The sequence below is a fragment of the Dermacentor variabilis genome, chromosome 3, assembly GCF_050947875.1.
Source record: "Dermacentor variabilis isolate Ectoservices chromosome 3, ASM5094787v1, whole genome shotgun sequence".
NCBI classification, from domain to species: domain Eukaryota; kingdom Metazoa; phylum Arthropoda; class Arachnida; order Ixodida; family Ixodidae; genus Dermacentor; species Dermacentor variabilis.
The window spans coordinates 229,874,540-229,891,463 of record NC_134570.1 but is presented as its reverse complement, the minus strand read 5'-3'; the positions used below and the strand labels follow the sequence as shown (position 1 = coordinate 229,891,463).

The following is a 16,924-nucleotide window of genomic DNA, read 5'->3' as shown; positions in this document are numbered from 1 at the left end:
AAGTTGCCGCCGACCGCGATGACTTGGCTTACTCACCTTGGCATAGAGAGCGCCACCGCTATAGCTTCGGACATCCGTGCAGCACTTCCCACTCTCGATCATGCCGACGTGAAAGAGGGCGCGTCACCGAAGCCACTGTTGCGGCTACTTGCGCGATGTTGCCTAAAATAGAGCAGTGGTGGACATCGGCGACATGCACTAATATGAAAGACAAGGTGAATATCAGCAAAACAACAATCAGAACAGGTCTTCGTTCCCTCTCATTGCCGTGGTTTGATGCCCTGCGGCCGCCCGCTACTGCGCAACATGGCCATGTGCTGGACTACTGGCGATGCACGGTCCGCTTCATCGCGACCGCCAGCAGCAGAGCAACCGAACGGTGCACTAGAAATTTATCAAGCATGATGAGGCCCCGCGTGTGAGTGAGGGTGAAGTCTGGCGTCACCCGGGGCACTCTCGTCGTCAGAGCGCGGAGCGAGATAGCAGCGCCCCGGTGTGGCCCTGCAGCCGCTCCGGCAACCTAAGCCCTGGCCCGTTAACTTTTTTGGCCGATGGTACATGTCAAGTATGTTAGTCAGCGTTTTATTTGTCCTTTCAATGAGGCCATTGGTCTGTGGATGATACATCGTGGAATTACAGAACTGTGAAGTGCACAAACGAAGTAACTCTTTAATGGCATCAGCAGTGAACTGGCGACCACGGTCGCTGATGACGACACGTGGTGGGCCATGACGAAGGACCAGGAAATGCAGCAGGAAGACTGCCACGCAAGCAGCCGTGGAAGAGGGTATGGCTGCAGTTTCTGCATACCGTTTAAGATGGTCTACGTAGACGACAATTATCCAACGGTTCTTGTTGTTAGATAACAGGAATGGACCCAAAAGGTCAATGCCTACTAGCTCAAACGGCGTACTGGGCGGTGTCAATGGCCGAAGGGGACCCGGAGCTGCACTGGTCGGTTGCTTGTGATGGTGGCCCATTTCACAACTAACAACATAGCACGTGGTTGTTTCGTACATCTTGGGCCAGTGAAAGCGCTCCTGCGTGCGGTGTAGCGTTCATACAAAGCCGAAATGGCCGGATGTCACATCGTCATGCATGGAGTGCAGAATGTTGGAGTGGAGAATCTCGGGGACAAGCAGAAAACACACTCCATGACCTGAGTAATTAGTTTTATAGAGCAACTTATCAAGGACAGTAAAGCAACTGCTGCCTTGAGATGTACGGGCGGCGACAAAAAGCAGATCAAGGGTAAGATCATTCCGTTGTTCTTGCTGAAAGTCTGCTGCATCGGGGAATGTAGAAGTAACAGCAGCAAGACAGTCGTCAAAATTCTCAACATTGCAGTCGATAGTCGCAAGAGGAATCCGAGAGAGGCAGTCTGCGTCAGCATGACGACGGCCACTCTTGTACGATACTACAAAGTCGTATTCCTGGAGGCGCAGCGCCCAATATGTGAGGCGACCAGAGGGATCATGCAAACCAACCAGCCAGCATAAAGAATGATGGTCGGTGATAATCTTGAATGGCCTACCATAAAGATAACACCAAAACTTCTGTACAATGAAAACAGCTGCCATGCATTCCTGTTCCGTAACCGTATACTAATTGCGTTCAGATTTGCTCAGGCAACGGCTGGCATATGCGACAACATGTTCTGCGCCACTGTGATGTTGTACAAGCACCGCTCCTATCCCAATTCCACTAGCATCAGTGTGAACTTCAGTCAGGCAAGATGGATCGAAGTGATGCAAGAGGGGTGCTGACGTATAAAGCTTCAGTTGAGAAAGTATAAGCTTCAGTTGAGAAAATGATGCATCACATTGTGGTGTTCAATTGAAGGCCGCCTCCTGTCGCAAAATACTTGTCAACGGGTAAATGGTATAGGCAAACCAGGGAACAAAACGACGAAAATATGAACATAGGCCAATAGGCCAATGAATGAGCGAATTTCTCGTGCTGACTGCGGTGGCTTGAAGGAGCTCACCGCTTCAATCTTACGAGGATCCTGTCTGATGCCATCCTTGTCGACTAAGTGTCCCAGGACCAGTGTTCGACGTTCGCCAAACCATCATTTTTTTTAGTTTAGAACCCGTCCAGCTTTCTCAGTGCAGTCAAGAACAAGGCTGAGGCACTTGTTATGTTCTTCAAGTGTGTGGCCAAAGATTACAACATCATCGAGGTAACACATGCATATTTTCCACTTTAGACCATGTAGTACTGCGTGCATGAATCTTATGAAGGTGGTAGGAGCATTGCAAAGGCCAAAGGCACAACATTAAATTCAAATAGGCCGTCTGGAGTCACGAAAGTGGTCTTTTCCTTGTCGGCAGGGTCCATAGGCATTTGCCAATACCCCGATTGCAAATCAAGCGTTGAGAAGTAGGAAGCAGCGTGTAAGCAATCAATGATGTCATCGATTCACGGTAGCGAATACATATCCTTCTTCATCACTGCGTTTAGACGTCTGTAATCCACGCAGAATCTCCAGGAGCCATCTTTTTTTCGGAACAGGATTACTGGGGCTGCCCATGGACTAGATGACTCTTGAACGACACCTTTGTTCATCATCTCCTTGACTTGCTCTGCAATAAATTTGCGCTCGGAGGATGACACATGGTAGGGCTTCTGGCAGATGGGGTGTGCTGAGCCAGTATCTATTCTGTGATGAATGCGGGACGACGGTAAATGAAGGGGTGCATCTCTCTGCATGAAGTCGAATGTAGCCTCATGCCTGGCAAGGACCTGTACCAGTGCTTGCCGTTATGATGTACAGAGAGCCTTGCTGATCATGCCAAGCATTAGCTCTTCAGAATTGTGATTATCACAAGGAGAGCAAGCTGTAGAGACGTCCACAGTTAGTGCCACTATTGAGCTACATGCGGCTTCATCGAAGAGAGCGATTTTCATACCGCGGGAAAGGACAACCGGCGTGGCGGAACAGTTCAGCGCCCACAATGTGGTGACTCCTTTCGTCATGCACACGACAGAGCAGGGCACAAGTATATCTTTTTTAGCACAGTTTACGCGGAGAGGCCTAACTACAAGGTCAACACAATCAGCATCAACAGTAGTTGCAGAAACACGAACGGGCGTCAGGCACCACGATGGTGCAATCACTTCATCAAGAACACAGAGTATGTCTGTGCCCCCCTTTTTTGCCACCCGAGCTCTGTTCGGAATGTGCTGATATAAATAACTTGTTCAATGATATTTCGCCACAACCACAGTCCACGGAAGCGCTGCAATGTTCAAGAAAATCAATACCAAGAATAACATTGTGCGAACAATGAGAAAGAACAAGGAATTCCAACACAAACTTTCCCAGCCAACAAAACAGCCACAGCACAAACACCAAGGCAATGAAGCCACTCGTCGCTTACTTCACAAAAGGTAATGTTGTTCCAAGAAAACATAACTTTGTGGCCTAGACGGTTTTTGAAAGCGAGGCTCATCACAGACACAGTCGCCCCAGTATCAACTAACGCCAAGGTCGCTATTTCGTCAATCTACACATTCATTCACTTTGTTTTTGAGCATCACCACAGGCAGAGGTATTTCTTGCAGAGACTGTCCGGCGGCCTTACCTCTATTGGCCGCGGATGCTAGTTTCCTGGCAGCGGTGACGAAGAACGGCGCCGAAGCGACGGAGAATGACGGGGACGGTCATTTGGTGGCGTCAAACTTCGCTCAGAAGCTGGCGAATCGCTGCGTCTGGTCTTGTGTGAGAAGTGGTCCATTGGAAGCAAATCGGTTGACTGCAAGTCATATGAAGTACGGGTTCCCGGGGGCGAGAATGTCGGTGATGTCCTTCATGATTGACGGCCTTGGCGACAATACCAAGCTATATGGCCTGTGGAACTGCAGTTGTAGCACACGGGAGGGTCGCGGTTCACAGCATCTTCTTCGAAACGAATGTTGGGCTACTGCGGGCGGCGAGAAAGTTTGCTGTCATGTAGATAATGTGTCTCTGCTGCTCACTGAATCGTTCATGAGTCACGTCGTGGTAGTAGGGTCGCTGCTGTTCTTGTCGCGGTCTGACAGAAGTCGCAGGGCCTCGGTGGTAAAAACGCGGCTGCTCTGGCCGAACATCGTAAGTAGGGCCTCTGTCATAGATAGATAGAACAACTTTATTGAAGAATAAAACGTTCAATGGTTGGAGCCCCTAGACAAGGGCCCCACTGGCTTCCGCACGCCGTTTCGCTTGTCGGATGATGGCCCTTTGGACCTCTTCCTGTGAGCTGGACAGCGCCGCCTCCCATTGTGTATGATCCGTAATTTCTGTGTTTGTCTTTTGTGTATATGCCGTGCATGCCCATGAGATGTGGTCTAAGGTTGGCGTGGCTCCGCACCATGGGCATGTGTCCGCGTATCTTTCAGGGTGAATTTTATAGAGAATGTGCAGGTTGTTATATGTATACGTTTGCAGCTTTCTCCATATAACCTGTTCTTCCTTACTGAGGTTTTTATCTGGGGGTGGTAGTTTCATTCTATTTCCTCTGTGGTAGTTTAAAATTGCAGAGTAGTTCTGGTCAATCGGGATCAGGTCTTCAGAGGTGTCCTGTGAGCACCCGTGGTGTGTAGCATGCGCACGAGCTACTCTGTCAGCCTCTTCGTTTCCCTTGATTCCCTCATGACTGGGTACCCATATAAGGTTAAATCTGGCTCGGGGTTTTATATCTCGTAGAATCCTATAGGCTGCGGTGCATACTCGTCCCCTGAGGTAGCTTCTGCATGCCGCTTGAGAGTCTGATAGGATGGTTATTTGTTGTTGGTTTGGTTCCGTCGCTTTGATAGCAAGGGCTATTGCGATTTCTTCTGCTCCCACGATAGTGGTGTTGCGAGTGGAGGCGCTAATGATTTCTCTGCCCAAATAGTCAGTGACAGCAGCTACCGTTCTTTTCTGCCTGCCTGGGTATCTTGCCGCGTCGACGAAGCGGGAGTTTGGTTTGTCGCCGTGCGTTTTCTCAATGTATGCAGCTCTGGCTTCTCTTCTGCCTGCATGTAGAGTTGGGTCCATATTTCTGGGTATTGGCGCCACTTTGATGCTGTTTCTGATTATTGTGGGGATGGGTTTAGCTTGGTTGTGTTTTTCTAGGAACTCGTGATACCCTAGTCTGCCAAGGAGTTTCCTACCCGTGGTCGTTTGTGCTAGTCTGTTTCTTTGAGTTATCAGTTGAGCTTCTGCCAGTTCTCTGTCATAGAGACGTGGGTGCTGTCGGGACGCGAGTTCATAATCCTCAGCGCCCCTCGCCGCAGAATATGGGGAGAAGGATGCCACGTTTGGCTCGAAATCTGGTGGTAGGCGGAAGCTATGAGTGCTTGGGTGTGTCACTTGGGCGTGCAGGCTGAGCTCTTCCCAAACTATTTGTCGGATCGTTCATGCAAGATTGAGGGGCTGGTTGCTATTTACCCTTGCAACTGTCGTCACATTGGCTAGCCTGCCAAACTTCGGCATGATGCGCCTCATCTTCACTTGCTTGAAAGTGCAACAGTGCCGAATGATGAAACTGTAAACATCTTCAGCAATTCATTTTACGACGTGCCCGACTTTGTCTTCCTCAGACATTCCAGAGTCCACCATCCTACACAGTTTTATTACCACCTCAATGTAGGTTGTGCAGGTTTTGCCTGGCACTTGCGCACGCTGCAGTGGCGTCTGTTCTGCCCTTTTCTTTTTTGTCGCGGAGTATCCGAATTGCTCTTTGATTTCTGAAACAAATCTGCTTCATGTTGTGAATGTTTCCTCATGATTGTTGAACCACACTAACACAGTATCCATTAGAAAAAACACGACGCTCGGAAGCTGAGAAGTGCTGCTCCACTTGTTGGCGGCACTCACCCGGTGATAATGGATGAGCCATTCCTCGACGACTTCGTCCAATCTTCCGGTAAAGGGATGCACGCATCTCTCAGGTGAATAGAACTGGTCGGCGCAGCAGTTGGAATGGGTCGTTGTTCGTCTGCATCATGGGACATATTCAACTTCGGTGGATTCGGTGGGAGTCCAGCAAGGCGACGGCTCCATCGAAGAACTTGTGATTCAGCCTCCATCTTCGGGTGTCGATTACCCAGCACTTTACCCAATCAACTGTTTCTTGTTATGCCTTGTTTTTGTCATATGTATTATGTATATATTCCCCTCTCCACTTTTCCAAGTTTTTATTGTTTATGTGACGAAGTGTCTGCATTAGATAATTTCATTTCTTGGACCCATAACTAGCCTACGGCTACGGGTCCAAACAGTACTGGACACACTTTTATTGTATTTTCATTGAAAAATAAAGAATTTGAATTTGAATTCCACCAAAACTCAACTGTTACGAAGAGTTGTGACAAAATGGTTTTATTTACAGGAGATGTACGATGCTCGTAGCGTGATCGCAGTGCAGTCCGGCCTCTAACATTTTTCGTTCGCCTTGTCTACTCTTCTTTCTTTTGCACCTGCCTTTCGTATCCATTACAATATATTTGTAATTACCTGTATGTACCTCATCCTGGCTAATACAAAATAGGGCAAAGACTTTTTGATTCACCCTCCTAGCCCTCGTTTTCGAACTTGCTGATGGAGCTTGGAGGAAGCAAACTCGGGACGGATGGGAGGCATGCGTGCAACATCTGACCGTGTTCCAGGTTGACAAATGTGCAATAGCATAGCTGGATCAGCATACCTATTAACATGTGTGGTGAAACCTTGTAAATGGCTAGATATTCCAGGCTGCTGATAAGCTCGAGAAGGGCTGCTTAAGCACATTATTGAATCTTTCTACCTGGCCACTTGTCTGAGGGTAGACAGTGGGAAATGCTCGGCTCCACTTTCTTTCACAAAGTTTTGAAATTCATATAAAACAAATTGAGGGCCATTCTTGGACACAATGGCATCAAGGTAGCCTTCTCGACTGAATCTGCTGGGCTTCTGTCTGTCACACCGTCCCAAGACACGGCTCCTGGAGGATCTCGAAACCGCTATACACAGAATTGTAGCTAATCTACTAGCAATGATTCTTCTAGTCCGGCTCAACAACCAGAACTAGTTCTCTGTAGGTCTACACGAAGTAGACAGACCCCAGCATGGTATAAGGATTGTCTCAGAGTAGCTCTGCTGTCTTGGTTGACTTGGTAACATTCTTTTGAAACTTTTCTATCGAACATTCCTATTTACAGTTTTATGGATTTCTTGTGACATTGGTAATGTTGCTGTAATCAGCATTTAAGGTATTTGATCTGGACACAGGTTCCTATTTCTTCCTATTTTTTTACAGGCGAAGTTGTTAAGGGCTAGTTCCCCCAGGATCGTATCCGTGTGTAAACACAAAACTCCCCACGCGTTGGCCCATCCCGAAGATAGTGAAATGCTGGGCCGACCCAGCGCGGAGGTGAAGGAGGCGCTACGCACTCCTCATACGTGGGCCGATCCCGAAGATTGTGCAATGCTGAGCCGAGCTACGACAGATGTGAAGCAGGCGTTAAGCACTCCCCATGCGTGGGCCGATCCCGAAGATAGTACAATGCCGGCCTGACCCGCGGTGGAGGTGAAGCAGGCGTTAAGCACTCCTCATATGTGGGCCGATCCCAAAGATAGTGCAATGCCGGGCCAACTCGCGGCAGAGGTGAAGCAGGCGTTAAGCACTCCCCATACGTGGCCCGATCCCAATGATAGTGCAATGCCAGGCCAATCCGCGGCGGAAGTGCACTTTGCCATTAACCCTTTCAGGGTCGATCTTATTTGCCATATGCGAATGCCCAGGGTCGACTTTTTTTATTGCCGCCTCCAATTCTTCTGAGTGACCTATTTCAAAAAATTTTACCATAATTTTTCTAGCGGTACTGTAAAGTGAGAAAAAAAAATATTTATCGTTGGTTTATATGTACTGTTTACTCATGAATAACAACAATAAAAGGAGGAAATAAACTTATAAGAATTAACGGGGGACATGGGTTGTTGAGATAACATTGTTATTTATTGATCAAATTCGATAAAACTGCATACGCTTATTCAGTGTTTCGTGTTTATTTTAAATATCTAATTATATTTTGCATAAACATAGTAGTTGCTTAGATAACTAATAATTACCTTCTATTGTTTGTTGAAACAATAAAAATTTACCTGCTAAAGGGAAAGTTGCTAACAACATACACTTGGATGCTAGAGTGCATAAGTATAGCAATGCTGGAAACAGATTTGAAATTGAACAATTATTTTTTATTTTACAGTCCATTGAAGCTTTATGGTCACAGTACCAATAATAAGAGCAAATGTAAATGTAAATAAAAAAAAATTGGAGCTGAAAACAAAAACACAAAATCTGCCCTCAGCGTTGCATTCTCAACACATTAGGTTTGTGCTGCAAAATAAATAATAGCTCTAGCTGTCCTAGATCCAAAGATATTGATACAGCAAACAAGCAGTGGCCAAAAACCATCTTTTGAGAAAAATGAGAAAAAAGAAAAACACTGTTCAGTGCAATGCCGAGGCATTGCTATTTACATATTTGCATTCAGAATCGACTCGTAAGCCTCGTAGTAATCTGCTTGCAGCACTTCAAGCTTAATGTATGTAGCTTCATATAAAAAAAATTACAGGTGTATTAATGTTGCCACAAACAGGCGAGCAAAAAGTTTGTGTTTAGAAAAACAGAGAGCTTGATTTGTTCAGGAATATAATGAAGTATTTACAGGTTACCAGTTAACAAGCTAGTATGCCCCTAGCACATGCCCCAGCATGTGTGCCCTGCCCTAGTGTGAAACGTTGGTTATAGAAAAAAAAAGTGTACTTTGTCGATTATCGGTGCTCCGCATTTCGCGCACAGCGAGATTGTTCACAAGGGATGGGTTGCACATTTAGTCGATGCGGCTCCATTGCAGATCTTTCACGAGATAAATAGCTTTAACTGGCAAAAAAAAGGAATTCATTTAATGTTGTTTGCCAATTAACAGCGCTGCGCATTTCGTGCAGAGCGAGAAAGTTCATGAGGAATGGAGTGCACATTTGGCCGCTGCTCATGCGCGGTGAACTATGCGGCAATGCAGCATCTCCAGAATTTTGCACACGAGGTTACTATCTTTAAGAGAAGACCGCAGTCACGTTCACCTTTGCTCGCTGCTACACCGCAACTTGGGTTTTACACAAGACGGCAGAGCAGCTATAGAATCGCGGCTTACAATAACAAAGCGCATAATACCACGCATCCAAGCCACCCGCGGCCGCATCAGCGTGAGGGAGGGTAGCCAGTGTGAGGGTAGCCGGTGTTGAAGCAAAGTCTTGGCGTTTATCTTGTGCATTCTTTACTTTCTCCAAATCATCGGGTTGCATTAGTAGTGCTGGAGTGCCATATGAATACTGGCAACTGCCAACAGCGCTTTCATCTGCTAAGCTTATTCCGCAGTCACGGGGGGAGGCGGGGCCCGGCAAGGGTAGCAAACTATTGCCGGCATCTTCCAAAGCTACTGTGCACTTTCAGAAGTTTAAAACTCGTTCCATTCGCCGGATTTATGGCTTGTAGCAAACTGAATTTGACACCGTTTCGTGTCGAGTTTCACATGGCTGAGCAGATGGCGAAAATCTGGCAATGGCATGCCGTTATTAGAGTCACGTGCCTAAGTCGACGAATAGAATTGCACATGGGGATTACTTTTTTGCTGGCTTTTTCTTCATAGCCATTCAGCGCACAGAGTAGCAGTGGCACGAAAACTAAACGAGAAGAGGTGCTCTTTCAAACAAGACCAGGATGGCTGAAATCGGAAACATATAAAGGCAACTATGTGCCATGGAAAAAGGCCGTTTTTGGCGCATTTGTCAGTAAAAATACAGCTCGCCGACGCGATATAAAACGCAATTACGACCAAAATATTGGTCCAAGATGCGTAAAAATTTCTGAGATTATGCATCAGACACTGTGGAATTCAAAAATAATGTTTTGAAAAAATTGATTTTTCTGCAATTTTTCGGAAGAAGAAGAGGTGCCGAGCAGTGCAGACGTATCCACGTTGGCTCCAGCGTTCTTAAATATTTTTGGGCGTCTTTCCAAGAAGAAGCCTGGATATATATATCTCATCGGAACCACCAAGTTTCAAGAAATCCACCGATGCCAGAATTTTATCGGTGGGTGGACTTTTCGTCATATTCTGAGGCTTTTGCTCTACGATCACGCCAATGAGGGAGCTAGCCCTAACAGGCACAGCCTGCTCTCGGCGCGGCGGCGCAGGCAGGCCTGCCTGCAGAGGCAGTCCCACGCTTGCGTTTTCCCGTCTCTGTGCTCGACTGAAGTGACGACACATGCGTTCATCGAAAGTGACGCCATGCCCGAAGTCGTAACTGTGGATGGTATGGACGTAACCCAAGAAGATCTCAACGGTGCGGGGTGGATCACTGCCCTCAGCAACCGTAAAAAGCAGGAGACGAAGAGGCCGCCATTATGAGATGGCCAACGTGGTACCGTGAACAAGACGGCTGGCTACCGCACTGCCAAGGGACCGGCTAAAAGTCTATTGTCGCAAGTAACGGCAGCTTCACGACTTCCGAAGCTCCCGAAGGAACAGATCAAGGTTATCATGTGCCCCAAGGGAGGCCTCGACGTATCAAAAGCCAACGTAGCGCTGCTCGCTCAAGCCCTGGCGGCGGCCCTGCCTGAGCATCAAACGAAGGAAGACACCGTGTGCCCAAACAAGGTACAGAATATTTTAATCATCGCCACTCCGCACGCCTCTAATGCGAGGGCCTATGCGAGACTAAATAAAATCCATACCAAGTACGGCGCCTACGAAGTCTCGGCGTACGTCGCCGCCCCTGAAGATACGTGCAAAGGCGTAATAAGGCACATCGACCCCTGTCACGATGAAGGCACGCTTAGAAACACGATTGTGAATGAAAGAAATCCCATGGCACTAGAAGCCAGACGAATCAAGGACTCGCATGTAGTCATGATTTTATTCAGAGGCATGCGTGTGCCCAACCACGTGATCTGCGGCACAGCCTTGTTGCCATGTTCTTTATACCGATGCCAGGTCGACGTTTGCCATGCTTGCGGCCACGTAGGCCACCGTGCCGACGTTTGCATCAGCAGCGAGGAAGAGAGAAGTAAATGTCGCGGTTGCGGAAAAGCAAAATCGGACAACGAAGAAGAACATCAATGCACCCCCAAGTGCGAGGCGTGCGGCGGGCCCCACGTCACCGGGGACCAAACGTGCAAAAAGCGCTATCAAATCCCATACATCGTACAACGCCGACGCCGAAGACGCCGACAAAGAGCAAGGAAGGCACAACTGGACGAAGAATCTGACGTCACCGACGTAATTGGCGACATCTCGTCGGCTGCACCAGCTGCGCGGAGCGGTTCCATCCTAGGTACCCGATCTCTATCCGGAGGGAGCTCACGCTCGAGAAGGAGAGAACCCAAACCGAGGCAAGGCTCCTCCAGATCGAGATCACGGTCTCGCTCCCAGTCCGTCAAGTGGGCCACGTGGGCCGACAAGGTAAAGGGAGCAATGCAGCCGCCTGGGAAGAAGAATGCATCAAGCAAAGAAACGACAGGTGAGGCACAGCCAGAGCATAGGATCGATCCCCGTATCCAAGCGCTCGAGGCGGAAAATAGGGAACTTAGACGCGAGCTTGCAGAGCTTAAGGAATCCTTTAACAGCATGAAAGGAAAACTTATAAACCGGCATGAGGTTAGCAACAGTAACCCAGGCCCGTTAGCCGGGCAGTCGAAACGCAAGGCGCCCAACCCGGAACCTTTTAGCGACACAGAGGAGGAAGAAGACGGCGACATAACCGAGGTCAACGAGACCCCGTCCGCCGCCTCAGCTTCCCCCATCAAAAACGAGGGTAAACTGGAGAAGACCCTGAGTAGGATTATGGAAATGCTCTCCGCCATAGAGTCGAGAGTAACGCTATTAGAAAGACCTAGGGCTCAGCCCAAAAGTAGACAAACAACACATACTTAACCGCTCCCGACCGGATCAAATCCCGGCGGGGGCGCCAAAGGTTTCTAAAATTCCACAGTAAACAAGATGGCTATCACAAATAACAATACCGTTAAAATTTGGCTATGGAACTGCGCTAGCTTCCAGAGGCGCAAGGCTCTGTTAGGTCAGCTCGTCAGATCGGTGACAGACAAGCCACAAGTCATTTTACTGCAGGAGACGCTCGCGGAGAAGGAGATTACTCTGTCAGGGTATCGTGCAGTAGCGTACAAAGGCAAAACGGGGAGAGGCATCGCCACCTTAGTTAAAAAGAGCGTTTCTTTTGTGGAGCACACCGTTCCAAAATATCGTAGCGGACTAGAAGCACAACTGATCGAGCTCGTGCCCAGTAGATTGAGCAATGCGAATGTCTTTATTCTTAACGTCTACAGTTCGCCTGCAGATAAGAACAGGGACTTTAATGCACTATTCCATTCCGCAATCAGGGCAGCCAGAGTTCGCGCCCCTCTTAATTCTGGGGGACTTCAACGCTCCGAACACGGAATGGGGATATGGGTTTAACAGCAAGAAGGGCACTAACTTAGCCGAATGTGCAGCCTATTTTAACCGCACGCTTGTTACAGATATTAGGTTTCCCACCAGAAGAGCTGATTCGGTCAGTCGAGACACAACGCCAGACCTCACTTTCTCCCGAAATATCGAGGGCACGTGGGATAATCTCCAACAGGACTTGGGTAGTGACCCCTACGTTCTCGATATCGCGGTGCAGGTCAAACCCAAACCTCCGGTCAAATACGAATACGTCGATTGGGATCTTTTCCGGAAAATTCGAGCCGAAACGGCCCCCTCAGGTGAATACTACAAAGAACTAATTACCAATCTTAAACAGGCCATCAAAAACGCGACCAAAAAAATTAGCACAAAACTCGAAGTCCCCAAAATGGACTCGTGGTTAGCGCATCTCCTGGAGGCTAAACACGCTCTTAGAGAGAGGCGGAAAATACAGAAATTAAATCGGTGACTGCGAGCAAAACTAACGTCACTAAACAAGGAAATAGAGCGCTATTCCAAGCAATTGGCCCTGCAACAGTGGGACAAAACGTGCAACGAAACGGACGGTCGCATGAGAAGAGGTAGTAAGTGGAATCTGCTTAAAAGCCTCCTAAACGACAAACAGTCCCGGAATGCGCTAAATCTCGCTGTCGATAGGCTCATACATAAACAGGTCACCTCGGGCCTCACAAACGATGTAATTGTCAACGACCTGGCGCGAACTTACCTACCCGTCAAGGAAGGAGATTCGCAAAGCATAAGCGCGAGAGCGGTTTACACGGGGCTAGACAGGCCAGAATTAGACGAACCTTTTACGATTTCAGAAATCAGAGACGTACTCTTCAACCTAAATGGAAGATCGGCCCCGGGGCCAGACGGGGTCACCAACAAGCTCCTCCGGAACCTGGACGACAAGGCCATCGAAATCCTAACGGCAGAGATAAACGAGGTGTGGTGCTCGGGGCAGGTCCCGTTGGAATGGCACACTGCCAAGGTGGTGCTCATCCCCAAACCGGGGAAACCTCCGCACATAAATAACCTGCGTCCCATCTCTCTAACATCATGCATTTGCAAAGTGGCAGAACATGCAGTACACAATCGAATTGTCGAACATGTAGAAAACCATGAACTATTTAGGCATAATCTAATAGGTTTTAGAAAGGGACTCTCCACACAGGACGCAATGCTCCTCCTGAAAAGATGTATATTCGATAACGAGATGCGGGACGTACGAGGTATCATTGCCCTCGACCTCGCTAAGGCCGTTGATAGGGTGGCTCACAAACAGATCTTGACCGAAATTTCCAATCTCAACCTAGGGTGGAAATTCTTTAATTTCACTCTCTCGTTCCTATCGGAAAGGAAAGCGTTCCTTCGACTGGGCACAATCTCGGGCGGTCCTTACGAACTGGGCAACTGCGGAACCCCTCAGGGCTCGGTCCTATCCCTGCTGCTATTTAATATTGCCATGCATAAACTCTCCGAAAAGCTGGCCGCACTCCCAAAAATAGGCCACGCAATCTGTGCAGACGACATCACAATCTGGTCTCCGGGAGGATCTCTGGCCGATCTAGAGCAATCTCTCCAGGCGCCCATAGATGTAACGGAAGAATTTCTTACAAGCATGGGTCTCAAGCTGTCACCGACTGAATCCGAACTCCTCCTCTACAGATAGTCGAGGCAGGGCTTTAGGAACCTCGAGCCTCTGGAAACGCTGCCAGTCGAAATTACAACACGAGAAGGGCACCCCATTCCGAGGGTGAACTCCGTGAAAATTTTAGGACTTCTAATCAACACCAAAGGCTGTAATGCAGAAGCTCTAAACAAGCTAGGTGCGCAGGCGAAAAACATATTAAGACTCATAACTAGAATCACAAGCAAAAGGGGGGGACTCAAGGAGGACAACCTACTCAGGGTCTTCCAAGCTTTCTTCATTAGTCACATCACTTACACGGTACCGTACCTCAAATAGAGCAAAATTGAAAAGAACAAACTCGACACGCTCATCAGGTCCGGCATCAAAAGAATACTTGGTATTCCACAATCCGCTAGCACAGTAAAATTACTTCAACTCAGAATTCACAATACCACAGACGAATTAATTGAAGCGCAGTTTATTGCACAGATCTCCAGGCTTTCGTCAACTAAGCCGGGAATCAAAATTCTTGATGAAGCTGGTCAACTCCCTATACAGGCACCCCTCGACAGACACCCCCTGTCTAAATTAGCCCGTGAAGGTATAAAGGTTGAGCCCGTGCCGAGGAACATCCACCCGATATATAGCAAAGGTCGCAGAAGAGCGCGGACTAGAACCATCCTTCGATGAATCGATCCTTACGGGGCACATGCATTTTTCGTTGATGCCGCCAAATATGGCAGCGAAGACAGGTTTGCAATCACGGTCGTTGACGCGCGGAACACTTATCAGCGCCGCATCAATTTACGCTAAACACGCGAACGAGGCGGAGCAAACCGCGATAGCCTTGGCTCTTCAAGCCGCAAAAGGCCCGGCGACCATTTTCTCCGACTCACGCACGGCGGTCAGGGCTTTCTCATCCGCTCTAGTTTGTAAACACGCAGCCGACATCGTCAACAGATCCTTTCGTATTACTACGCGAGAAGCAATTAGAGGTCATACATTAGCGTGGTTCCCGGCGCGCATGAACGATGTAACTAACCAAGCGGGTTGCAACCCTAACAAGCGGGCCAACTGCCTGGTGCGTTAATTCACGAACCGCGCCCGAGCTAACGGTCCCGCTCTCCCGCAGGATTGCCCCTTCAAAGATAATCTTACGACTTTTCATGAAATTACGTCACATTACAGACACAGCAGGAGAAAATTCCCTCCCCCCAGCCCGAAACTGAACAGGGCTCAGGCTGTTACTTTCAGGCTTTTACAGACGAAATCCTACCTCACACCGAGAGCGCTTCGTTGGATAGACCCGAACTTCCCGCACTCGTGCTCCAAATGCGGTCACGCATGCTGCTCCTTCGACCACATGCTCTGGCTGTGCCCGTACAACACGGGCTCCGACTTCCATAACAAGTCCAAGTGGGACGCCTTGCTGAAGAGCTCGGATTTCACAAACCAACTACAGGCCGTCCAGAGGGCCCGCGACGTCGCGGAGAGTCACCACCTCCCTGTCCCATCGTGGGCGGAGCCACCAACTTGATCGGGGAGCCTTCAGTCCCCCCAATCGAGTTCCTCAGGACACTCTAATATTAAAGTTCTTGTCACTGTCACTGTCTGCGATTTTTCGGTCTTTAAGACCCGTGTCTCCCCTTAAAAATTTGATGCATTGTTATACACATAGTTCAAAGCTTAGAAAATGTGCACACGAGAATATATTTCGCAAGTGTCAAATGTTCCTGCTCTTACACTAATAATTAGGCCCACTGTGATTGTGTGCCCATCAAAAAAAGCAAAACGTGTGACGAACTTTCACTAACCTTCATCTTATCGTCAACCAGAGGCGATTAGTTTTTGCGAGCCTTCAGGAAAAAAAGAATGAAAAAGCATGCACTGCCGCATCCTCCGCTGCGTGTTCCCCTCCATTCTGATTGAATAGAATTAATCTTCATTTCATCCCCGTAGAAAGAAGCTGTTCTTTCTTCTGTGTCGCTCCACATCCTGGCCGGTAGACCCTACACCATAGGCCTACCCCTCGTGTTGTCCATGCCCTACTACAACACATCCCAGGGTACATACAGCAAGTGTGACTGCACTGTAATGTTATAGAAGACGGCCGGCCACAATACAGATGCCATGAATGTGCTCTTCTGCTGACCTCGTCCTCTGCAAACGGTGACAGGGCCAGGAAGGGCCCCAGCAGCGAGAGCCGGCTCAGCTCGCGACCTCCACTGGCTGTGATGGGCGTTGGCAGCCACAAGGGATCGTCCACCATCTACACAGACCAACGAAACCCCTCATTATCAAATACTGCATATGCAGAACTTGTGTGCGCAGTTCAATCCCTAAATTAGTAGGCCCACCTTTGCAGTCAAGTCACACACCCTGTAGCAGTTCACCAATCAACATCACACAAATGACTGAAAGCTGTTGCCTCCACCTCATGCAACATTGGCTGCGACATTACTTTTTTGCTCGAGAATAACAATCAGGTGGTAAGAGAGAGGGGTGGCCTAACTGTGCAGTAGAATCTGTAGAGCCTTGTTAACTCTAAGATGTAAAAACTGAAAAAAAATTTTGAGATGGGCAGAGTTTCGAGATAAGCGAAATCACAAAAATAGGAACCTGCTGGCAGCAGAGAGAACACACTTGGAGCGTTGCCATAATGCCACCAAAAATATTCTCGGTACCTTTCACATGCATCTGCACCAGACACGTTGGCATCTTAGGGCAACAGCGCTAGTCACTCCACTGCTCGTAGTTGCTCTGCACTGAGGCAAGATGACTAATTTTGATGCAATATTTATTTATTTACTTAGA

General features: G+C 48.3%; 1 protein-coding gene across 5 annotated transcripts in view; it reads right to left on the bottom strand.

Annotated features, from left to right (window-relative positions):
• Nucleotides 1-16,924, bottom strand: part of Ube4B (Ubiquitination factor E4B) — a 547,587-nt gene that overhangs the window by 278,766 nt on the left and 251,897 nt on the right. For 4 of the 5 annotated variants that reach the window (XM_075686927.1, XM_075686925.1, XM_075686929.1 and 1 more), the window contains one exon: nucleotides 16,263-16,379. The exons of the other annotated variant lie outside the window; for it this stretch is intronic. In XM_075686927.1, the coding sequence (XP_075543042.1) occupies nucleotides 16,263-16,379 (117 nt within the window). The remainder of the gene's footprint in view (nucleotides 1-16,262; nucleotides 16,380-16,924) is intronic. 5 annotated transcript variants of the gene reach the window in all.